This window comes from Chenopodium quinoa, unplaced genomic scaffold, assembly GCF_001683475.1.
Source record: "Chenopodium quinoa cultivar QQ74 unplaced genomic scaffold, ASM168347v1, whole genome shotgun sequence".
NCBI lineage: Eukaryota > Viridiplantae > Streptophyta > Magnoliopsida > Caryophyllales > Amaranthaceae > Chenopodium > Chenopodium quinoa.
In genome coordinates, this window is record NW_018745177.1 from 1,670,294 (window position 1) to 1,695,301 (window position 25,008).

The 25,008-nt window shown below is 36.3% G+C and overlaps 2 protein-coding genes across 3 annotated transcripts; one reads left to right on the forward strand and one right to left on the reverse strand.

The window, feature by feature from the left end:
• The first annotated feature begins 1,116 nt into the window (after positions 1 to 1,116).
• On the forward strand, positions 1,117 to 6,617 carry LOC110710882 (dnaJ homolog subfamily B member 1-like). 2 transcript variants are annotated; one of them, XM_021889233.1, is made up of 4 exons: positions 1,117 to 1,563; positions 1,666 to 2,108; positions 5,576 to 6,039; positions 6,308 to 6,617. In XM_021889233.1, the coding sequence occupies exons 1-3, from the start codon at positions 1,399 to 1,401 to the stop codon at positions 6,012 to 6,014; spliced, it is 1,047 nt and encodes a 348-aa protein (XP_021744925.1). In that variant the 5' UTR covers positions 1,117 to 1,398; the 3' UTR covers positions 6,015 to 6,039; positions 6,308 to 6,617. The 2 variants fall into 2 exon arrangements, with proteins under 2 accessions (XP_021744925.1, XP_021744924.1); XM_021889232.1 differs by lacking the exon at positions 6,308 to 6,617 and having other exon boundaries at positions 1,118 to 1,563; positions 5,576 to 6,256.
• A 134-nt stretch (positions 6,618 to 6,751) lies between these two features.
• Positions 6,752 to 10,496, reverse strand: LOC110710881 (F-box protein SKIP23-like). The gene is made up of 4 exons (XM_021889231.1): positions 9,067 to 10,496; positions 8,510 to 8,778; positions 8,303 to 8,358; positions 6,752 to 8,193 (listed from the first exon to the last, which is right to left on the reverse strand). The coding sequence occupies exons 1-4, from the start codon at positions 10,305 to 10,307 to the stop codon at positions 7,705 to 7,707; spliced, it is 2,055 nt and encodes a 684-aa protein (XP_021744923.1). The 5' UTR covers positions 10,308 to 10,496; the 3' UTR covers positions 6,752 to 7,704.
• Between the last annotated feature and the right edge of the window lie 14,512 nt (positions 10,497 to 25,008).

Here is a 25,008-nt window from a genome sequence, read left to right on the forward strand (position 1 = left end):
CACGTTTTCAAACGAATATATCTCCATTTTTATACGTGTAAAAATTATAAAAACATGATATTAAATATACTATGAGAAGATTCTAACAAAATCTAACATAAATATATTATCCCTAATAGATTAATGAGAATTCATGGTCAAAGTTATAAAAGTTTGACCCATATATTTGCTATGGAAAAAAATAATAATAATAAGGGACGGAGGGAGTATTTTATACGCAAATATATAGATATTGGTTGCTTGCACAACTGCACAAGCATACATCAACCTTTTGCATTCAGTTAGCTCTCTCTCTTTTCTCTATTGTCCTGCCTCCACTATTGTTAGAGACTTTTGAGCTATCTTTAAACATAAAATTATAAACTCAATTTGACCTATGGATCTTAGAATCAATTAACCATTTCTACACCTTTTTACTGTTACCTTCGTTTCTTTTTAGTTGCAACAAAGGGATAATTTATGTCCCACAAATAATACTTCTTTGCAATTAAAAAGAAATAGAAGTAGTATTTTGCCAAATCTACCATGCACCGTCACATATTTCCCATTGTCTCAAAATCAGCAACACATGACTTTCTTCCTCGTAATCACTAGTATCATAGAGAAGCTTGGTTTCATCGGGGAAGTTGGAGCAGGTGGTGGTGACTCATTAACCGATATTCTTTTATTTACAATTCTTTTTTTGATAAGCCTTTTATTTACAATTCGACCATTAAATTAACAAACTTTGTTGATAAATAAAATAACTTGTTAATTCTCAAGGGTACCCTGATTAAAAAATCAACTTTAAAAATACTAATGGTTGATTTGATTGCACAAGAAAATGAGGGAAAAAAAAGGAGAGAATTTAAAAATAGTCGAGTTGTTTGGTTGACAATAAAAAAATGTAAATATAGAGATTGCAAATTCATGAGAATTATGACTTCCCATAAAATATGATAATTTAATTATCCAACTCCTAGATAAGTTATCATCTCAACCAAACAAGTTTAAGTAATTCTTAAAAATTTAATGTAGTTATTTACTTCAAATAAAAATTCCTTCCCAATATCAAACAAACAACACCAACTTAAAGTTGATTAAACAGCTTAATTATGTAACGATTAAAGTGTTGCGATTTTGTAGAATTAGAATTCTACTTAATCATGTCATAATTTCACAAGATTCCAAACTCACGTGAGCAATTAAACTAACATGAGTCCAACAAAAAAAATAAAAAGGGCAATTTAATCCACCGGCCCAAATCATCGTTTTCTCCCACTCTTCTTTGATCATTCACCCTTCTTCAACCTTCTCAATTCCCAAAAAATTTCACCCAAATAAAAAACAAAGACATAATTTTTCTGAGAAAAATTCCAGAAAAAATTCCTGATTTGATTGAGAAAAGTAGTAGCAGACATGGGTGTGGATTACTACAAAGTTCTTCAAGTTGATAGAAGCGCTAAAGACGATGATCTCAAGAAAGCTTATCGTAAATTGGCTATGAAATGGCACCCAGACAAAAACCCTAATAATAAGAAAGATGCTGAAGCCAAATTCAAACAAATCTCCGAAGCTTATGATGTAATTCTCTCAATTTTTTTATCAATTCCCATTGTTAATTTTATAGGGTAAATCTTGAATTTTGATTTTATTTGTTTGTTTGTTTGATTGAATTGGAATTAGGTTTTGAGCGACCCCCAGAAGCGAGCTGTGTATGATCAATATGGTGAAGAGGGGTTGAAAGGGAATGTGCCACCTCCAGGATCTAGTGGGTTTCCTGGTGGTTCAGATGGAGGAAGTGGGTATAGTTCGTTTCGATTTAATACTCGAAGTCCTGATGATATTTTCTCCGAATTTTTCGGGTTTTCGAGCCCGTTTGGTGTGGGAGATATGGGGGGATCTCGTGGTGGTGTTGGGGGTTCATCTGCATTTGGGAGAGGAGGTTTTGAGGATATTTTTTCGCAGTTTAGTCGTGGTGCTGGTGGCGGTGGCGAGCCCTCGGGTATGCCTTCTATGCCCCGAAAGGCGGCAGCTATTGAGCGCACATTGCAATGTAGCTTGGAGGATTTGTACAAGGGGACTACTAAGAAGATGAAGATTTCGAGGGATGTTGTCGATTATTCAGGGTAATTGCTTGCTTGCTTGCTAACTTTTTAGTCTGTGTTTGATTTTGTGTAGATTTTAGTGTTGAGAGTACTTTTTAGTCTGTGTTTGATTTTGTGATCTTTGATTCAGTGTTACACTATTGATAACTAGTATTGTCACTGTGCAATTGGATTGTGATTGTAAATGTTTTTGTGCTGAGGTTCTAGGATAGGTGGGTGTTCCATTCGCATGTTGCATGTCAAGACATTGTATAATGTGATTTTGAAATTTTCCAACTAGATTATATAAGTGCACTGAATTTGGATAAATTTCGAGCTACCAAGTACCAACTGATGGAGTTTATCGGAAAACTTATATATCTGTAAGTTGTTTTGTGGTAAGTTGGTAATTTAGCCAATGCGTAGCATCCTTGAACTGGTACAATCACTAGTACAAGAATCTGAATTTCTGAAGGGATGAGAAGAAAGATTTGAGAGTCAAAAGCCTGTTTGATAGGAATTAGTTTACTAAAGGATATCTTTCTGCCATATACTTATACTTCTACACAGCTAACAGAAGGGTGAAATTAACAAAAGCATTACATTGTCAAATTAGTAATCTTTTATGTCTCTCTTATACCTCTACACAAAGGCACCTTGATGTAATTAGATGTAAGGACTTGAGAAGTGCTAGAGAATTTTGCTTAAGAATTATCCCGACAAAATTGTGATTTCATAGCTACAAAAGCAAGAGGTGAACTTGGTCAAAACTGGCATACATAGCTTATATGTAATGTTCTTTATATCTCTAAATATGGTTTTTGGTAACATTACTTAACTTTATTACCATAAAAATTGCAACTTTGAACAAAACTTCAATTAAAGTTTTCATCTTTGTAAAGCTACATGTTCTTTAATTCTGATTTGAGCATAGGTGATCCATATGGCTTTTGATTTCAATTGGGGACGTTCTTTCTATTTATGGCTCCATGCTAATGTGTTTGTTATCAATGTTATCCTTCTGCTATTGATGTCATGTCTTATTATTAGGTTGAAGTTCTTATTTTTACTGCTGGGTTTTTAAGCTATGAAATTATACCTTTCTTGATGGTTTTACATGTGTTTAAAGTTTACTCAAGAATCAAGATAAACTCTCCTACTCTTCAATCTTGAGAACTTATAGTCGCTATAGATGCAATAACTATTGATTGCAGAAGTCCTTTTGACCTGTATTTATGTAGTGATGGTTGCTCATTTAGTCATTAGTCTTTTTATATCATCTTAAATGTTTTTGAAACCAAAATATATGTGGGAATTCCAAGAAAAGATGTTAGCATATGGATACTAATACATTCGAAGTATGTATTACGAAAGTTTAGGTGCTTGTTGCAATCAGGTCTGAAGAGGTTATTAGGATTCTGTGCGATAGAAGAGCATTTGAGACCTCATTTATTAGGTTATCAGTGATAGAAGAGGTTAACTGGTTATTACAAAGTCGGCTTTAGGTTTTGAATTTTAGGATGGCAGTTATGTATTACAAAAGTTTTGGATATACATCTTGCAATAAATATGGGGTGTTTTGCAAAGCTTATGTCAAGATAAGGCCTCAGCCATTACCTTGGTTAATTTTTGTGCAAAAAAAATAAAGTAAAGCTATAACTAGATATAGGTAAAGTTTGTGTTACCTACTTACCTATGAGAAGTCTAATTCTTGTGAGTATCGTTGAATTGATATTTTGCTTGATGTCTTGTCAGTGCTTCAGAGACATTTGGTTAAATAGAAATATTACTGAGGAAGGGCCTCATTTGGTTAAAGTAGGAAATAAATTCCTATGGGAAATTCTAATGCATGAAAAACTACTTTCCTTATAAAATTCCTAGGAATTACACAAATGTATTTGGTTGTCATGTGGGAATTTGTAAATCTTAGGGATTGGGATTGACCAAGTGGGTGGGTTTATAAATTCTCATGTTTTGTGGGAAATTGTAATTCCCATAAATTGTGAATTTGTGATTTCCTCCATTTTCTTTTTTAATTTCAACCAAACAAGATGACCAAAAGGAAATTCATGGGAATTTTGAGTGCCAATAGTAATTAAGGGCAACCAAACGAGGCCTTAGAATTAGGTAAAGTGGAAGTTTCATTTATGGTTTAAAACTTTGGTGTTTTCTACAACACATTATTGCAGATATTGGTTTTTTCTAGCTATGACAATGAAATTATGTTAGCATTATATAAAGACAATGGATGGTGTTGTAGAAATTGATTTGGCAATATATGTTGCATCAAAGGTAAAACGGCATAAGGTGTTGAGTCGGATTTTGATATTTAATAGTACTAGAAACATCCAAAATATGTAGTGCTGTTTTTTAAATGATTTTCCCTTTTTTAGCATCCCATCTCCCCCCCCCCCCCCCCCCCCCCCCCCCCCCCCCTCAGCGGTTGCAGTGGTATTATGTGTTCCTTATGGAAGGTTAACAATTTATTTGGATAGAAAGAAATGGAAGGAAAAGAAGAGAAGAGAAAGGGAGGGGGACAAATTTTCTTGATTGGGTAAAGGATTAAGGGAAGGAAGGGAAAGGGGAGGGAGGGATTCATTTTCCCTCTCTCTTTAATAAGCATAATCCCTCCAATATTGGAGAGATTTGGAGGGAAAATGGAGCTCACCTCCCCCTCCCTTTCTTTTCCCTTCCCTTCCTCCTTTTCCCTTCCCCCTTTCCCTTCCCCTTCCTTTCCTTCCTTCTTTGCTATCCAAACAAAGCGTAAATGTAAACCAAAAATACTGCTATTATGAATTTATGATATGAGGAGGAAACGATAACCTGTTGTTGAATACTAATCATAAATTTTTGTATATAAATTGCTGCAGAAAAGGTTTTTTTTTTTTTTTTTTTTTTTTTTTTATTTATTTAATTTTGCATGCTTGGAATACTAAAAAATGCTACGTATGAGATAAATATGTGATTGGAAGATGATTGGCCTGTTGACCTTTTGTGCTCTTAATACCTTCTCTTGTTTTACATGTACTTTGAATTTGGACTGCTGCTTATACTTTGCTTCTGTTTTTTTTTTTTTTTTTGGGGTAAGACCTTGATTGTAAGACATTGTTTATCTCTCCAAGGCACAGCACTCAGAGGGGGGGCAGTTATTACCATTAGTGAACCCTAGATAGTCTGAGACTGAGGTTGCTATCAACAAAGCATCTCAACTGCTTGGGTTGCTTCTTGATGTTCATCTGATCTTCATGATTTTTTATTGTGGTTAATTGTTACTGAAGTTGTATTTGTATCTGGTTTGCACAGCTTTCAATATGGATTACTTTATTGTCCCAGTTTTATGGTTAGTGAGACTTTGTACGTGTACTCCCCCTCCCCTTCTCCCTCCCTTCCCCCTCTTCCTCTCCCCTTCTTCCAGATAATAATAAAAGAGAAATACAGTTGGAAGGGAGCGTGGGAAAATCTGGTGTCTTTGATATTTGTGTCAAATAACTGTGTTCTTCCTCTTGTAGGAGGCCGTCCACACTGGAGGAGATCCTCACCATTGAGATCAAACCGGGATGGAAGAAGGGTACAAAGATCACTTTTCCAGAAAAAGGAAACGAGCAGCGGAACGTTATACCTTCAGATCTAATTTTCATCATTGATGAGAAGCCTCACAGCGTTTATAAGAGGGATGGTAATGATCTTGTTATTACTCAAAAAATCTCCCTAGTTGAAGCCCTGACTGGCTTTAATGCACAAATAACAACACTTGATGGACGTACTTTAACAGTACCCATCAACTCTGTTATTAGCCCTTCATATGAAGAGGTGGTTAAAGGAGAGGGAATGCCTATCCCTAAGGAACCTTCTAAAAGAGGTAACTTGAGAATAAAATTTAACATCAAGTTTCCAACAAGGCTTACTTCAGAGCAGAAGACTGGTATCAAGCGGTTGTTATCTTCATAAATGGTGGTCACGGCTTAAACTTTGTGTATGCCACTTGCCTTATTTCATCTTGCTGTTTTGATTTGCAAAACATTGCACATTCCCAAGTTAGACAGCTTTTGAAATTCTTAATTATGATGGGATTGTATTTTCCCTTGCTTAGCCTCATGACCGTTCATGTCATGTATATCTCTGAACTCCATTTGTGTTGGTTTTCTTTGAAAGTCAGTTTGATCTCTGTTCATGGTTGTTTCATTTTCTAACCTGAGAGCACCTGACTGTTTCATGATAACTTTCAATTGCTATCCATGCAGAAACAGCAAGGGCATTGATGAAGGAGAATTCGAGTAAATTTTCTTAATTAGTGTTAAAGTATGCTCAACCTATATTGTTGCAAAACCTGACAATGTGTGGTTGCAGTGTTGCTCTAGCTGTCGGTGTGCTTGGACGTGCAGCCTACATTGGTACTGGATAGTGTAATCTTGAGTTAGGTGTATATAGGAGTTTGCTTTTTTATTTTTGTTGTTTGAGTTTTATTTTTTAATTTAATTTTAACATGAATGGCTGAATGGTTTGGCTGTAACTGTAGTTAAATCAGCTCAATAAAGCAATTTTTATAACTAATTTTTCGGATTTCTTTGATATGATAAACAACATTCTTCTATTTTTAATGTTTTAATGTGTTCAAATGCTTTTGGATTGGGTAGGTTAATTTTTTTTGTGTGGTTTTAGTTTCTATCTTCTAGTGTGGTTGATTTGTAGTTGAGTTTCAGGTCAAGTATTTTTTTTCTACCTTGAAGATGTTTTATATTATTATATCCTGTGATAGTTCTTACCTGCATATGCACACCTCACAGGAGTAACCCAACTACTTTGAGTATGATTCATGTGGTGCAGAAATAATCAACACTGTGACTTGTTTTAGGACGCAAGAAATAATATGCTTTTTGTATCTGAAATTAGCAAAAATCTGTAACATAACACTAAAGTACCTTTTCGGGCTTTTACAATAAATTTAGAGGTGTCAAAACTAGATTCGACTCCGACCTGAAAAATATCCTATTCAAATTTTGACTTGTATGGACGCAATAATTTAACATGGTTCAAGTTTGAAATTACACCTGACTTCATTGAACCTGACTGAACATTCAAATTGACACCTTACACTTCTATTTACATATGCTTATTCATTTTTTTAATTTGTTGAGTAAGACAATTGATGCACTTGCAAAAGCCGGATGGAGTAGTATTTTTTTTATTTTTTTTTTTTTTAACTTTATTGAATATGGATTAAATGTACGGTAAAGATCATTATATCATCCAAGTGAAAATTAAACCCAAGGTATTTTTCACTTTTGATAATTATTGCTCATTTAATCAAGTATAACCTTGAGTAAACCTTGCACTTGAGTTGAGCGTATATAAAATTTTTCAATATATAGGCATTGTTTTTTAAAGATCTAAATTAATTACCAAAGTGGAGGACTAGAATATAAATTTATTTATTGACTGATGTTTACAAAACCAGAAACTTGATTGGATCCAAGCTTTAAAGGTTTTAATTCAAGGATAAAAGATTAAACTGGAAAGAACATTTTACAAAGTAAAGTGGAAATTTACATTTTCTAGATCCTAAAATAAGGATTCTAAACATTAGCTTCACTACAACTTTTTGGCAGCCCTATACATCTTAGGACCAATTCTTATAACCTTAAATCAGAAACAGTGGACAACTCTTCTCTAGAATTAAAGGTGTCGAGGCCATCACACTCTCATTGATAAGCTTTTTCTGTTCTGCTAATTTATCTTCTAGTTCATGTAGTTCAGCACGCAGCTTGGATGTTGTCGTCTCAAGCTCGAGCATAGCTTCCACCTGCTCATTGTTGTTCTGGAGGGCTATTGCTCTTTCAACATAGGGAACTAGCCAGTCTAATTTAAAGTTCATAGACTGAAGGTCGGCTAGGGTAGATCTCAAGTAGTCGGCTTGAGATTCGTTCAAGGATGCACGTATGTTGTCTTGGAGAATAACTACCATCTTTGCTAAGGACTCTAACGCCCATGTCAAGAGACCAATACTGCAGACTGCATGATCTTCGATTATATTTCCATACTTCGCCCATATTTTTTGCAGCACTGGAATTAGATCAGGGCTAACTTCAAGTCCTTGAAATATGTCTTCTGATGCAACATTCTCAGGTGTCTGAGAAACAGCGAAGGTACAGAGATATGAGACATCTAAATCGTTGCACTATTATGCAAGGTTAAAGACAACTGCTGTCGATGAAAGAACAAAAACCTATCAAATTTACCTCAGTTGGACGACTATTTACTGGATCCGAACCATTACTGTTCTCATCTGGAATCTCTGAAACAAAATATGAATAATCAGTGCTAAAAATCCAACTTTTATGTAATATGCGTAAAGCCAAGTTCAGATAAAATTCTTAGACAGAAAGGAAATGGAAAAGGCAGCACTTAAACACCGCATGACTGCAAAGAGGAATAGGGAGTACTACCTTGCTGAGCTTCATCTCCTTGGCAGGCAGACTGAGAACGAGCCTGAATAGCTCCGGTGCCCTTTTCTATACACTGCAAAGAGGACTTGGGAGTACTACCTTGCTGAGCTTCGTCTCCTTGGCAGACAGACTGAGAACGAGCCTGAATAGCTGCCGTGCCCTCCTCTATACATTGTAAAGAGGCAGGGTGTTCTGCTGCTTCTGAGCAAGACATTGAACCAATATCACTGTAGGAATCCATATCTTCATCTTCATCCTCATCAGAGTTCCTTTTATAAAAGCACTAGTAACAATCAAAACATTTTTCTAACCATCAAGTAGTTTTTGCCTCTTTAGTCTAATTAAAGCAATTGGTATATACGACTAATACGAGTAGCTCTCGTGCTCAACCTTTAGTTCAAGGTAATACAAAGATCATACCTAACAAGAAATGAAAAAATCCCATAACAAAATCATATAGTTCGGTTCTTTAGGCACGTAGCAAAGGCACAAATCATTAGTTCCATTATACACAAACATAAAGTATGAATCTCAAAAAAAGGTAGAAAGTTTTATACCAATTTTGTGATTCTGATTCAGGAGAAAGCCACGAAGGGGGAGGCCAAAACAACTCAGATAAGCCCGGCTCACTAGATAAAGGGCGACAACCATCCTCGTTCAAGTAGTACACACCAACCTCCATATACTTGCTAACTCCCTCAAAAAGTTTATAATCCTTACAATACTCTCGAGAATGTAAAGCAAATAAATTCTTAGGGAACACAATACAATTCCCTCGACAACCCGGAATTTCCTTAGCCTTAACAGCAAACACATTATCGAATGTCATAAACAAAATCCAATCTCCCATATCACCCATTTTAATCCAATCATGCTCTTCTTCTCTTAGCAAATAAACCTCGAACTTTTCCTCATTTCTGACAATCATGAACACCAAACTATAAATCAACACCAAGAATTTACGGCTAACTCTTGCATAACAATGATCATGTATTGTACAAAGAGGTACACTCATTGTTCCAACGACCCTACATTCACTCCCATCAATAAGATAAGCTGTACCTTCGCGATCAATGCCACAAAGTAGTCCATTTCTTCGTAAGCTTATAACATCATCGAATCGAAAACCCGGGCCACGATCAATGAAACTCCACTGCCCATCCAACTTCAAAGTACCCAAACTACCACCCTGACTAAGCAATAGAACCATGACAGACCAAGGATCATCAGTAGACGAATCCTCGTCTCGAAACAAAACGACTTTACTCTTTGTTGGGTAATTAGAACAAGGTGCAAAACCCTCAAATTGGTAGACATCTTCATTGCCATTAGAGAAGCATAATTTAAGGCCTTCGCCGATGTGGGACACTTTGAAATCAAAGGTACAGAGCTTTTTAGGGAAATCATTGGGGAGATCTTTAATGGGGTTTTTGGAAAGAGGAAAACGAATACGAAACCGACGTCGGTTTAATTCTTCAACTGATATAATCCAGGATTTAGAAGAGAAATCAGGGTCTGAATCTTGAGGGGGTTGAATGAGATAAAGGGCACTACCCACAAGATTAATCGGCCGATTCGATCGGATAAAAATCGAAGAAGGGAGAATTGGGATTGTTTTTTGGAGAGATGGGTATAAAAAGTAAGTTAAGATTGGGTAAGAGTGTGAAGATCGCCATTTCTTGCAAACTGCTCGAAAACGGTGACGTTCGAAGCGAGAACCGGTGAAATTGGCAATTTTTTCGAGTAATTCTTGAGGGAGTGATGACCAATCTACCTTCCTACGTTGAATTTGTGACATTTTTTCAATTGATTGGAAAAAAATTGGGACGGAAAAGTGGTGATTGAAGTGGTGGAAGAAGATTTTATGGGCAAAAGATGAAATGCGCGGTAAATTTTGATTAGGATTTAGGAATGAAATTTAAATGTTTGGCTGAATTTTGTAATTTGCCGCCAACTTTTTTTGGGTTCTATTTTTAAATTGGGAGGAAATTGAAATTTTCCCTCTATTGAACTTTTTGGGATTTGGGAATTAGAATTGGGATTTCTATCCGCAAAATGTTTAGCCCGTATAAATTATGTATAATCCACGATAACTTCCGAGATCTTGGCCTCATGGGTGGGACTTGAGTTGATGTGAGAGAACTTTAGCGTTGAGGGGTGGTAAATTGGTAATGGATTGAGTTTAGATTTAAGCGGTAGTAGAGCAGACACTGATATAATACTCCCTTTATTTCATAATAATTGCAATAATAGGCTTGCATAAAATTTTAGGAATTTTATAAATTAGGATATTGAGGATCAAAGGATGAATTTTATAATAAAAAGCATAGTTATTACAAGAGATAATTATAATAAAATAAAATTAAATAAAAAAAGTAGTTCCTTCGTCCCAATTTATAGTTTCTGTTTATATTTTTCATGGTATTTAACTAAAGAAATGGGAGGTCAAAGTGGATGAAGTACATTAAAAAGGTGAAAAGTACAATTATAGACAAGGGTTAGAGAGAGAATCGGAAAAAATTAATACAAGGCGTGTGCAAATTTCAAGGGTATATTAGTATATACAATGAATAAAGTGTTTTTTTTTAAATGAGGATATAATGGTCTTTACATATATGAAAACGTGTTCAATATTATGGGACAGAGGGATTAGTAAACATGGGATTATTTAGAATGAGAAATAATAAAATATATATGCAAGTAGGGTAAGCAGGAGAGAAAAATAAAATAAAAAATCGAAATTGGTCCTTACCACCACTTAATTGATTCCATTAACTAAGGTCCACAGTGCCATCTTTCAAAAAAAAAAAAAAAAAAAAAAGGTCCACAGTGCCACATGTCGCTCATAGACCTAACCCTAGTCGTTGCAACCTGTACAACTGCACAGGGCCCAATATTTATTGGGGCCTCAAATTCATATAATAAATAGAAATTGTTAGGGGTGTCCGTTCGGTTTTTTATTTGGATTTACGCTAAATCCAATCCAATCCGAAATATAATTTGGTTTTCACATTTTCAATCCGAATCACTCACCCAATCCAATCTGAATTAAAGTCCGATTATTTGGATCCGATCCAATAACCCGAATTAAAATATGCTAGTTTATAGCGTCTAATTAACTAGTACGATAATATAAAAATAACATTTTATCCAATCATTAAGATTTATACAAATCTTGAAAATAGTCATCATTAACATAAATTGTTTAACATCAAGTCAAAATAACTAGTATAACCGAAAGGAACACCATTAGTTCATTACAACCATTACTCCATGTACTAAATACTAATATCAAGCAGCAACTTCCACCAGTTTAAGACTTAAGATAGTAGCAACTTCCATATTATGTATGCTTAATTCTAAAATTCGGTTTTCGGTTTGGTTTGGATCCGATTAGAGTCAATATGATCCAACCCGAAAATCAAAAATTTCAAAAAATCTCAATCCGATCCGATTTAAAATTCGAATCCGATCCAAATTAATAATTCTTTTTGAATTGGATTGGATTTCGGTTTTAATCCGAATTATAGACATCCCTAGAAATTGTTGTTAAAAAAACAAAAGCTAGTATAAGTGTTGTGGATCAGCGGTGAACATGGAGGTCTTTTTTTTAAAAAAAAAACATGGAGATCTTAGTTAGGGTAAGGCGGCGCATGGTTCAATTTCCATTGATTTTATTTTTTCAGTTTTTTTTTTTTTTTAAATGTAAAGGTTTAAAAACTCTCTAGTTTTATCTATGTGCTCTATTTTCATTTTGGGTCAAGGCCGGTGATGAGACTGTGCAACCAGCCCCACCGCACAGGGCCCCCAAATTAAAAGGGTCCCAAAATCCAACTTACAATATATTATATTGGCTGCATCAAAGTACCATAAAGTTTGTTGTAGCGTAGTGGTAAAGCGGCACATCACAACATTGATTATCACCCACCTAGAGAAGCAGGGTTCGAATCTCTTAGGGGTATAATCATTTATATTAGCTTCCTTCTTATTTAGTTTCCCACAAGTGAAAATTGTACTTTACCTTACAAGGAAAAAAAAAAGAAAAAAAAAGAGAGATAGAGAGAATTTCACTCTATCTTATTGTTAATTTTTTTTTTTAAAAAAAAAATTATTAATGTTGGGGCCTAATTTTTAAAATTAGCACAGGGCCCCCAAAATATATAGGACGGCCCTGGGCCTTAAGGTTATGTGAGATGGGTAGCCCATCGTTGAAGATCTCATTTCTTCTATACCCTATGCCCTTTAAAAGTCTAATACTTTACACTTGTTAAGATGCGGTAGGATTTGAATTTTTGACTATTTGGGAGACCTTGAATTTTAGAGGAGTTAAGCAAACACTATTTTTTTACATAAACTAAATAAAGTCGTCAATAAGTTTGAGGAAAACTCATAAACCTCGTTCATACATTTCTCCCAAGTAGAGTTCATGTGATACTTAATATGAATCATAAGTTTACTAATGCCCACATTTGTAACACCCTAGATTAATGTGAGCCCACTAGTAGATATTGTCTTCTCTAGACCCTAATCTATAAGGATTTGCTTTGGTGCAGGACAAGAAGTTCTACCCAAAAGTCCTCTAATAAGTTGATGTATCAACCATCATATAAGAATAGTTTCCTTCTCCTCAACTTTCAACGTGAGAGCGTCATAGGTATCTTTGAAAAGCTAAACAAGTATACATGGGAATTGAACCCCAGACCTTGTGCACTGCCCAAGCGCACAATCACAAGCACCTTGGTACCACCGAGCTACGTTGCGGCTGTCAAAAGTTGACACGACACAATAATTCGACACAAAATAAGCGGGTTTATGTCAAGAGTTTTCGACTCGTTTAAGTAATTGGGTCGACACGTACCCAACACGAAATTAAATGGGTTAGGTTTGGGTTGAAAATTTGAACCTGAAACCGACACGCATAACCCGATTATGTTAATGGGTTGAACGTCAACCCGTTAAACTGAATTTGACATGGTTAACTTGTCTATTAAAATAGTTAAAATAATTGAATTTTTTTATGCCAATCTTATTAACCCTCTAAACTACATAACTTGGCAGTATAAATATTTTGGTAAAAACTTTTAGCGGGCAAATTTTTTGGTTTGGGCGGACAAATAAATTTACTACTTATTCACTTTAAAGTTTTATAGTTTTGAAATAAGTGGGTAAAACCCGGGTAACCCGTTTAATAAGTGGATTAGGTTTGGGTAAAGGGTTTTCAACATGTTTAATAAATAGGTTAGGTTTGGGTCAAGGGTATATCAACCTGTTTAATATTGACACGAACACGAACCCGACATGACACGACTCGTTTGACAGCCCTAGCCTTTTTTAAACCACAAATGAGTTCAAGAATATAATAAGGGTACTAGGAAATCATTCATTTGAGAATAAAAGACCGGCCTAGCCTAATACGACCTTTACTAAGCTTCCTTTTTCACAATTTCATGTAAAACACACACACACACACATATATATATATACAGGGTCCACATTTGTTGCAACTTTGGTGGTGATTGCGGAGGCCGAGGAAAAACTTTTAAGGGGTTGATTAGAAAAATTAAGGTGAAGTAATTAGGGGAGAAATTAGGGGTGAAACAAACTCGGTTTAAAACCAAACCAAACCGAAAACCGAATTGAATAAGAAATTTGGTTCGGTTTTTTTCGGAAGTGGTTCAGTTTCGGTTTTAAAAAAAAAAAAAAAATTTCGGTGTGTAGTTCGGTTTCGGTTTGCGAAAATGAAAAACCGAACCACACCGAAATATAGGCCCAATCCAATTAAACCCTAGCCCAACTCTAAAATTACCCTAGGTATATAATGCAAAAAAAAAAAAAAAAAAAAAAAAAAACCCTAACACTCTCAGCCTCTCTCTCCTTTCCTCTTCTCCTCTTGAGGATTCCGTCCGTCCATTCTCTCTCCTCTCCTCTTCTTCGCTTCACGCCTTCACTATCTACGAACACCATCAACCTTTTTCTTGTCTTTCTCCTCGCCACCATTAACGAACACATCACGAATTTGCTTTCAAATTCGCCCCCTTCACCATCTACGAAAACTATCAACTAAATTCGAGGTTTTGATTTAACACCATCAACTAAAGGTTTTTCATGTCAAATTCGACCATGAATACTCTAGATCTAGAGTTTTCATGGTCGAATTTGACCTTTAAAAGCCAAATTCGATGTTTTTTCGATGGAATGTGAGGTATGTTCTCTTTTTCTTTCTTTTAATTTGGTTTGAGTTTTTTTTTTTCCTACTAATTTATGCTAAACTTCTAATTTATGTCCAATTTTTTTCTGATATTTAGGTGCTTTTTATTCTATTTTTTCTTTATCATGTTAGAAAACTTGTTTAATTATGTTTGTATGGATTGGTTTTGTTTGGTTCGATTTTGATTGGTGTGATTTGGTTTTTTTTTTTTTTTTGCAAAATTTGATGTTTATGGTGCTTGATATGAAAATTCAGTTTGGTTCGGGTTTTTTTTATAAAAACCGAAATAATAATGGTTTGGTTTGGTTCGGTTTTGAAAGTAAAGTGGTGCGGTGTGGTTTCTAAAATCCAGAAACCGAATTAGAGTGGTTCGGTTTCGGTTTGGCAAAAAACCAAAGCGAAAACCGAACTTTCACCCCTAGGAGAAATATGTAGGGAATACATGTGGTCCCTTTATTTGACTTTAGAGGACCACTTCCACTTTTTGGTTTTTAGTGGGAATTTCCCACCCAATTTTCCTGCCAGCTTAACAAAATTTGGCAAAATTGTTTCCCACCTTTTTTCCCTCCCAATTTTTCACCGAAATTCAAAATTAAGTGAAGTTACCCCAAATTTCAAATTTTTCATTCATCATTCAACAAAATGCCCCATATAAAAGGAGGGCATCCTTTTCAATACCCCATATCAAAAGATCATTTTTAGGGGAATTGGGGAGGGGTTGGGGGGGGGGGGTAATAGAGTAGTTAGGTTACATCACCAGAAATTAAGTACTGTTAGTTCAAAATACAGGCAGCCCTACCAAATTACATAATTCTAAACCAAGATTAGCAATAACCTAATTCCTATAGCTGTGTTAGTAGATGTAGCATTTGTAATTACAGGAATAGGCTCCGTTGAAGACCGTCCAAAAAAAAATCAGCCACCACTTCATCACCAAAAAGCCAACCTGAAAAAAAAAAAAGAAAGGGGCTCATGGCAGAGTTCATAGATGAACTTATGGATGAGTACATTCAATCTCAGCATGCATTGGATGATGAGTTCATAGAAGGTGAATTCTTCCGAGAAAAATATCTATGGTGGTACGATTCAGATGCTGAAGAAAACCAAGAAGAGCAGGCCAATGCTGATGGGTATGAAGGAGATGATGATGCAAACAATGATGAAGCACAACCAGAAAACAGAGTAAACAAGGAATTGACTGTGGAACAAAAAAGAACTCTTGTTGATGAGATAATGTTGCACATGGAGGGGTGACTCACTGCCAAGAGGTTTCTTAGCCAATTTGGCTAGAAAACATTCAGTGCACAAATCCACAACAACAAGATATTTCAAACTAATCAAGCAATCTCTAGCATAAGGTATTGCAGTTGTTGTTGAAAACAAAAAAATTGGGTAGGACAGGACCCAAACCAAAAGTGTACAGAGATGAATTTCTAACTTCAGTACCACTGTACAAGAGAGGGACTGAAAGAGGATATGTTACAGCCCTTAAAATTCCCAAAACAACACTGCACAGACTAAGGCAACAAGGGAGGCTCAGGACACACACCAGCACAAATCATCCAGCTCTAACAGAGAAGCATAAAATATCAAGATTGAAATGGGTACTAAGTCAGATTGATCCAATTCCAGCACAAGGGGACCCAAAATTCAGAGACATGCAGCAATGGATACATTTAGATGAAAAATGGTTCTACATTAATCCAGAGACAAGAACATTTTTTTTGCTACCCACAGAGGATGATCCATACAGGGCACATCAATCAAGGAGATTCAAGATCAAAGCAATGTTCATGGGAATGATCGGGAAGCCCTTATTTGATGAGCACAACAACATGGTACATGATGGAAAATATGGGCTATTCCCTTTTGTAAAGTACGAAATGGCAAAAAAAAAAAAAAAAAAAGCAAAAACAGAGATGCAAGGAATCTAGAGACTAAGGCACTTCAAAGTGTCACAAAAGAATGCATCAGGGATATGCTACTCACACATGTCATTCCAACAATCTATGAGAAGTGGCCAGAACAACTACCAAAGGACATCATCATCCAATGGGATAATGCAAGACCTCACCAAGTTCCAAGAGATGAAGAATTTCAGGCAGCATGTAATGCACATGGATTCAACATTCAATTCATTTTTCAACCAGCTCAATCACCAGAAACAAATGTTCTAGATTTAGGTTTGTTTAGTGTCATACAATCACTACAATACCAATCATTCCCAAGGAATCTAGATGAGCTCATACAAGAAGTTGCAAGAGCTTTTGAAGAGTTTGATCCAGTTTTGAACAAGTACACATGGATTACTCTACAATCATGCTTGATAAAGATACTAGAGAAGCAAGGTGGGAACAACTTCTCTCCCCCTCACATGAAGAAGAGAAGTTTGGACAGTCAAGGTCTACTCCCACAATTATTACAAGTAGATAGGAATCTGATTGGTGAAGTTGTTCAATTTTTAGACTCAGTCACAGATATAGTAGATGATAATGGACACATAGAAGTGGATGCAGACTGAAGCACATGAACACAAGAATGCAAATGGAAGAAGGACTCAAGATATGACTGCCACACATAACCTTTTAATATTCAAACAACTTTTTAAGTGAGTTTATGTCTAGGTTGTGTGTCATTTTGGTAAATATGAATTGACATATGTTTTAGGTAGTCATGTAATTAGTCTAGGCTTTACCTTTTGTGTAACCAAACATGTAATAGCACAACAATTATAATTATATTATGAACTAGTATTTCCATCAGAATGGGTGTGTATTCAGTCAAAGCTTTAGTGAGTGTTGGTACCTCAACATCAAACCTCTAAAAGAGGTATCAGGAGCATCCAGACCACCCAAGTAGCTATCAGGTGAGTCCCATCATCATATGGAAATAAAACATGCACTTCACACAAACATAAGGGGAATCAATGCAAGTAAGGGACTCAAATGCATAGGAACACCAACTACACCATGCTTACATTAACAAACAGGGGACTTTCAACTAATGGCCTGAGTATTATGCATCAGGGAAACTACCAAAACTTATTAACACCAATTACCAACAACAACTAACATAGATCCATACACAGAACACAGATAAAAAACAAACATCATACAAGCACGCATAAATTCTCACCAACAAAGAGTCATCATATCCCACCAACATCCAACATTACATTCACAGCAACAACCATATCCATTCGCATCAAATTAGGGTTTATACCAACAAAATAGAGGACACAATAAACTTAGGGTTTATACCACAAAACACAACAAACAACAAAATTAGGGTGTATACCAAAAAACAGATGAAACAATATACCAACAACACATTCAACAAGATTACAGAACAAACAAACAACAGAATAAGGAAAAAAATTAGGGTTTATAGAGTATACGCTGCTGAATCAGTTACGAGGAGGGTTGAATTGAGGGTAGTAGATCTGCAGGTACGCCTTAATCACCTCCTCCCTCGTCATCCCTTCAGGTGGACCAGATCTGATCCGCTTAGAATCGGTGGAAGGCCCTTCACCTTCTTCGTGGGACTCAGGTGGCTTAGCCACCTCAGAGACCTCCACATCTACTGGGTAAGACTCACCAGTAGCAGATCCAGCGGCGGAAATCTCGGCCTCAACAACTTCAGCAGCCACCTCAAGCACCACCACAACCAGAGGAACCACCTCAACTGGTGGTTCCTGTACAGCCGTAGACACAGGGACAACCTTCTCCTCCTCATCGCTCACATATTCAGCCAACTTAGCACCAAGGATCTTCCTCCTAGCAATGACTGAAGCACGACGAACAGGTTTCATGTTACCCGTTCCTCGTTGGGGCTTGTACGTCACACGTCTAGATCGCCGCTTAGTTCCACTGGTTTCAAGGGTCTCATGGCAAAGAAGATCCAGATCTTTGTCATTCGAAGAAGACATAGTGAGACTCAACAAAAACAACAAGTGAATCGAAGAAAGAAGAAGGGAGAAAATAGAGATGGAGATGAGAGAGACACAGACTACGAACTAGAGAGAGAGAGAGGAGATCAAATTCGGCGAACAGTGAGGAGTGAGAAAAAGAAGAACTAGGGTTTGGGGGGGTATTTATTCTGGAGAATTCTCCAGAATAAATGTACTCAACCATATTCATCAGATCAATTGAATATAGGAGCATTCAATTGAGTTGGTTGGGATGATGAAGAATTTAAACAGTTGGGGTTTTTTTTTGGTGGGAGAGATTAACCTAATTAATCAGTTTGTAAGTGTACATAGATTAGGTTAGTTGTTTAATAAGTTTGGTTAAAAAATAAAGTAAGGGTAAAATTGTAATTTTAACAATAAAAATTTACTAAATTAGGAAACAATTGGGAAAGTTGCAACTAATGTGGACCAGCTCAAAATGGCAAAAGTTACAACAAATGTGGACCGGAGGTAGTGTGTGTATATATATATATATATATGTATGTATCGTGATACCTGTAGGTGTCGTTCAAAGCGCACCCACTTAAGCATGTGGTGAATATACTTGGCACTCATAAAAAGTGGGAATTGACATACGATTAGGGACAAAACAAAATAGGTAGCCGCCAACAAGTTTTTGAGGAATTTGTAAATCGATCACGGATCATTAAAAGTAACCACGATAAAGAGACAACGATTGATAACAATGATTGACCCGTGAAGGTTACACCTCATTCATAATCCATTAGATTACTAACTCCATATGGTTCGAAACCATGAAAGGAGAATCGGGGATGGTGGTATGAAGTGAGTCATGGAGTCACATTTGCCCTTATTGGCCTCTACTCAATTCTTATAGTGAAAAGTGTTTCTTGTGATCTCAAAGGCATGCAAACAAAGATTCAATTTGCTCCAAACTATAATTAAGCTAAATTGGTTGAACATTTATGCAACATATAATTCTAAAATATTGTGATCACTTGATTAAAACAACAAGATTAAAAGGAACCTAAACCGGTGGTCCAAATTATCTTATTAGTCGTGATATTCAATTGCAAATTCCCTTTAAACATGCAATATGGTGATCAATAAATATAATAGAATAAACATCAACATTGAAAGCAATTTAACCATAATATCATTAGTCAAATAAAATAATAATAAACCTAATCATGATACTAGCAACAATAACAATAAAAAAAAAGTAATTAAGTGAATTAATTACTCACGTTCCGCGTTTCTTTGAATTGCTACATCATGAATAAATTGTTAGTAACTTCAATAAAAATATAAATCAAATTGAATTTAAATTAAATAAAAAGTAGAGTTGATTTGGTCTCAGTCAATTATGCCTTTCACGCCTTGAATTAAGTATGAACTCCAGGTATTGTATGAACTCCGAAGAGTGCTTAAGGGATGTATGATGAGAGAATAGGGAAGTATAGTGTTTAGGCTAAATCATTAGAGATAATGATTTGATGTATAAGAGAGAAAGAGAGAATGATTTAATTTGGTGTATAAGATAGGAAGAGAGAATTGTTTGGTGCCCCTAAACTTGTGAAATTAGCCTCGTATTTAGAGAGGAAATGTAAGGGGTGAAGCACGGAGCCCTAGTATTTAAGCGTCGTGAAAAAATTACCTATATATTGCCGTGTCACGGCATAAATTGCTGTGAACGACAATGTCTGTGATGTCACGTTATTTTTACCGTGACGCGCTAATTTCTAGTTTTTATGCGTTTTTAAAACTATAATAACTTTTGATTCGTGATTTCGAATAAGAAATTTAATATATCGTTGGAAATATATTTAAGTCTACTTTCCAAGACAATTAGAATCAGGTCGAAATATTTTGTATATTTTAATATACGGTCATTTTAGTGCAAGGGTGTCGGTTTTGGGCCAAGTTTTAGTGTTTTGCCCATATCTCCTTCGTTTTAAATCGGAATTGGGCTTATGATATACCGTTAAATAGCTTATTTCAAAGTCTATCCAGTGAAATATTATTTGGATCAAATTTATAGTGACACAAAATCAGTTTATCTCGGTTTTGTGATGTAGACACGAAAGAGGAAAATAAGTTATGGTTTGAGAAAATGGGATTAGAATTGGGTTGATTTATGAAATATATTGGATTGAATATGGATTTAAGCACTCCAAAGATTAAATACTTAACTCGACAAATAATGACGGTGAAAGGTTGTTCATCATCGGGTTTGGTTTTGGGGACACATTTTTAGGTGTGTATAATACCTAAAAACTAAGTGAGTTGATTTTATTTATAAGCAAGAATCACAAAAAATCTACATTGCAACGTATGTCGTTGTTCTTTTTTAATCCTAAATTCGTGAAATAAATAATATTAGCCTTGTTTAAGGTGATTAATTAACAATTCAATTATTCCTATTATAATGTTTAATCAAGGAAATTTTGTCAAGAACTACCAATTAAAGTGCATGTTTTGAAAACAACTACCTGCTATTTTTTTTTTTAAAGAAGTACCACAAAATTGTAAATAGTTTAAGTAGCACTACCACTCTATTTGTAAAAAATCTAAGCCCTAACCCAGTCACCACCCACACCACCGACGACACTAACCCACATCGGTGGCTACCCGACCCCCTCCCCATCTCACCCTCACCTACTGCCGGCATCCTCTCCCATCCCCCGTTGAAATTAGTCCAGTTGACCACCAGAAATCCTGAAACACCCAGCCCTCGATTTTGTGTGGATTGCCAATCGATTTTGGATGCGGGTTTAGGTCTAGGTGAGGGCTGGGCTAGGGTTCGCCTCGTCGGCAAGGCTAGGGTGGGGATTTCGGCGATTGTGGGCAAGGGTGGGGATTTGGGAAGTCGCCGAATGGGTTTGTGGGGTGTGGGTTAAGGGATGAGATTGAGATGGTAGCTGCGATAGGCGTGGAACGTGGGATGAGGAGAGGGTGCCGACAATAGGCGGGGGTGGAAGCTGTCGGCGGTAGGTGATAACTTGTTATTTGGCATGATTTTAGGGTACTTTTGAACCTTGTTTTCGTTATTAATCGACATCAAAGTTCATTTTTTATCCTATTTTTATGCAAATTTTGTGCCATCCATGCTTCACCGGTTGTTTGTGTTTTTGATGTAATGTAGCTATTTTTAGCACTATGGACATGATCAAGCATGAGTGAGAAAGGATAAGGGCAAGCTTGGTTGATAGAGCCATGGAGAAAGAAGGAGGAATGCCTTAAAGGGAAATGAAAAGCTTTTGGAGAACCTTGAAAGGTCGTTTGCGTAAGCGTCAACTTCAACCAACCATAACTTTTTATCTTATCAACCTTTTGAAGCGATTCAAATTGGAGATTAAAGTTCGTCTCAAGAGCTTTCCAACGACTGGTCACAAGTCCATTTCCGACAAGAAACGTAGAAGTTACAGCTTCCCAAAGTTAAGCAGTCTAGGCAGGGCATCCTGCACGGACGTGCAAGATGATAGCACGTCCGTGCAAGTCTGCACGTCCGTGCCAAAAGCTGCACGTCCATGCAGACCTTGGCAGAAGCTTCTGCCTCCATTTTGGCCCTCCTGCACGTCCGTGCCAAACTTGGCACGGCCGTGCTTAGCCTTGCACGTCCGTGCCAAATCTGGCACGTCCGTGCAGACCTACAGTCGAACTCCTTCCTTGTTTTCTCCGTCCTTTTTATTTGGGGGTCATATAAATACCCCTTTAGAGCTCATTTGTACGGGGATGCAGTTTTTTAGAGCTTTCCTCTTAGTTTGTAGTCTTAGAACATTAAATTCTCAAATCATTAGTTAGTTCTCAATTATTAGCTTGGAAACATTCAAATTCAATCATTGTGGAAGACAAAATCCACCATTGTTGCTCACTTTGAAGCTTCATAGTAACCATTTCTTACTCATCTTTTCTACTTCTCTTTACTTTGTTGTTAATTATTTGCTAGTTCTTGCATGTTTTGGATTGTTAATTAGCTTAATCCTTAGTTTGAACTTGTTCATGAATTGCTTGAAATCTTTAATTGCTTTAACCCCCATGGATTGTGAGTAGTCTAAATTCTAGGGTTTGGGCAAAACCCTCAATGTAGTCACTAATTACTTGTTGCATGTGCTAATTTGGTTGTTGCGGGATGTTAATTAGTTGAGCTTAAGTGGTTTAATTGCTTAGTTCTTGTATATGGCCATTGCTAGAACTATTTATCCAAGCTTTCTCAACGAAGGATCGAGAGATGAACTTGAGTTAGCTCCCTTATGCTTGATTGACCCGAAATGCCATGAGAATAGGGATTACCGGTCAAGGGAATGTTTATGTCATCGTGATTATTCTTTAACACTTGTTTTATGCTATGTAACCACGAGAGTAGGTTGTACTCATGATTCAAGTAATCCCTCTAGCTTGAGAGAGTAGTTGGGTGCTTTAGATGACTTCCCCTAATTTATCCCATTAATTTACCTTGATTGTTGCATGCTAATTGTGATTTGTGATGAAATTGAGTGGTATAACCCAAGCCCTAGATTCCTCTTAATATTGTTAATCTCCTCTTAGCTTTAGTTGAGTTGAATTAGAAGAAGTTACTCAAAACCAACCCAATATAGAATTCATTTAGCTTATTTAAACGGTAGTACTCGGTGGTTGATTCAACGCCTCTCTTGGGTTCGACCCTTTCTTACCCTTACTATTGTTAGTGAGACCAAGATAGGAATCATTATCTTTGGTAGGCTCGACGACGGCCTATCAGTAGGATGGGGAAGGGGTTGCCGCTAGTGGGAATTAGGTTTGTCGGTGGAGGCTGGGTTAGAATTTAGGTTTTTTTTTAGTTTTTATTTTATTTTTAAATCCAATAGATTGGTGACACGGGTACCGGATGGGCCCCAGTAATGGATTTCATCCAAGAATTCGTTAAGTGGTGGTGAAATTCAATTGGATTTTTTTTTGTGCTGTTATAATAAAAGTTTTAAATTTTGTGGTGTTATAATCAAATTTTTGACAATTTTATGGTGTTATTTTCTAAAATTTCCTTTCATTTTTGGTTTTTTCTCTCTCTTGTTTACAATAACCTATAAATACTTATATAAATTTTTTTCAACATAATTTGCTTGAATAATAATTTAATACATTTATTTATTTGTTATAAACGTTTTGTGAAAATTATAACGAAACACTTATTAAAAATCATGAGAGTATTACACATTTCATTATATTAAAATGGCCTAATTTTATCTCAATTCATTGGGTCTCCATAATAGTTGGGAGTTGGAACGGTCTTAGTCGCCATAATATTGGTTAATGAAAGAAAAATAAAAACATTGAAACTAGTCCATCCACCGGCCCTTCTGTACCCTGCCTAGGAGACCACCACTAACTACCACCCTTTGGCGCACCGCTTCCCCAGCCCAACTGACCCTTATCCTTTCCCTCACCACAAAACCACCGGCTACCACAACCCCTTTCCCTAGCCAAAACGGAGCCACCCTTTTTTCAAATTCTCTTAATACGGTCATTGAAATCGGCCGGTTCAGGGTCAAAATCAGTCAATTTAGGTTCAAAACCGACCACTCAGCCCCTGAATTGGCCTATATTGACTAGTATTGGCTGATTTCGGTGGTCATTTTAGGGGAGTTGGTATATGGGCGACTGTTTTGGATGGGGGAAAAGAGTAATGACCAATTTTGGAGTGGGGGAAGAGGAGGGTTGTGGGTTTTGGTGGCTGAGTCGGGGAGGAGGTGTGCCAAAGGTGGGATGGTGGCATCTGTCTAGTGGGAGTGGGGAAGGGGATGCCGGTGGTGGGGGTAGGGTGGTTGGGTTAGTTTTGGGCTACGGAGGGGAAGAGAAGTTGGGCACCGGTAGGGGAAAGGGTCATGATTTTTGTTTTATTTAAAAATAATGCTATATAATTTTCTTTCCAATTCACCAAGAGAAAAATTAAAAGTTAAGTGTTACCAATGAGAATTTTTATTTTTTTAATATTACATTCCCATTTACCAATTGCTACATTAATTACCTTGACATTAAAATCTTTATTATTTCAATTGAATTTCTCTTATTAGGATTCATTTTTAATATATCCCGTGATTATATTTTTTTCTCCAAACTTTTGAATACCCTACATCTATTTTTCTAATTCCGCGTGTTTTGGCTGAGGATCAAATCCATCTTACAAGTGACTGACGTGGAAGGACTATCTCCATCCACCAAGCCAGCCTAAATAATCTTATCTGGATTGATACGCTATGATACGATATTCACTGCGTATCATACATCTCCATATTTGGTCAGAAAAACTAAAGCATAATCACGATCCGAGCTGATCCTATCCTTGGCTAGGCTAGGTTAGGTTAGGGTTAAGTTGACTCAATC

What these genes read in the sequence shown, in the direction of transcription:
- LOC110710882 (XM_021889233.1), top strand. Translation starts at nt 1,399, where the DNA reads ATGGGTGTGGATTACTACAAAGTTCTTCAAGTTGATAGAAGCGCTAAA. An exon ending in AAATCTCCGAAGCTTATGAT is followed by an intron (nt 1,564 to 1,665) that starts GTAATTCTCTCA and finishes AATTGGAATTAG; the next exon opens with GTTTTGAGCGACCCCCAGAA. An exon ending in GATGTTGTCGATTATTCAGG is followed by an intron (nt 2,109 to 5,575) that starts GTAATTGCTTGC and finishes TTCCTCTTGTAG; the next exon opens with GAGGCCGTCCACACTGGAGG.
- LOC110710881 (XM_021889231.1), bottom strand. Translation starts at nt 10,307, where the DNA reads ATGTCACAAATTCAACGTAGGAAGGTAGATTGGTCATCACTCCCTCAA. An exon ending in GAATCAGAATCACAAAATTG is followed by an intron (nt 8,779 to 9,066) that starts GTATAAAACTTT and finishes CTTTTATAAAAG; the next exon opens with GAACTCTGATGAGGATGAAG. An exon ending in AGGAGATGAAGCTCAGCAAG is followed by an intron (nt 8,359 to 8,509) that starts GTAGTACTCCCT and finishes ATTTTGTTTCAG; the next exon opens with AGATTCCAGATGAGAACAGT.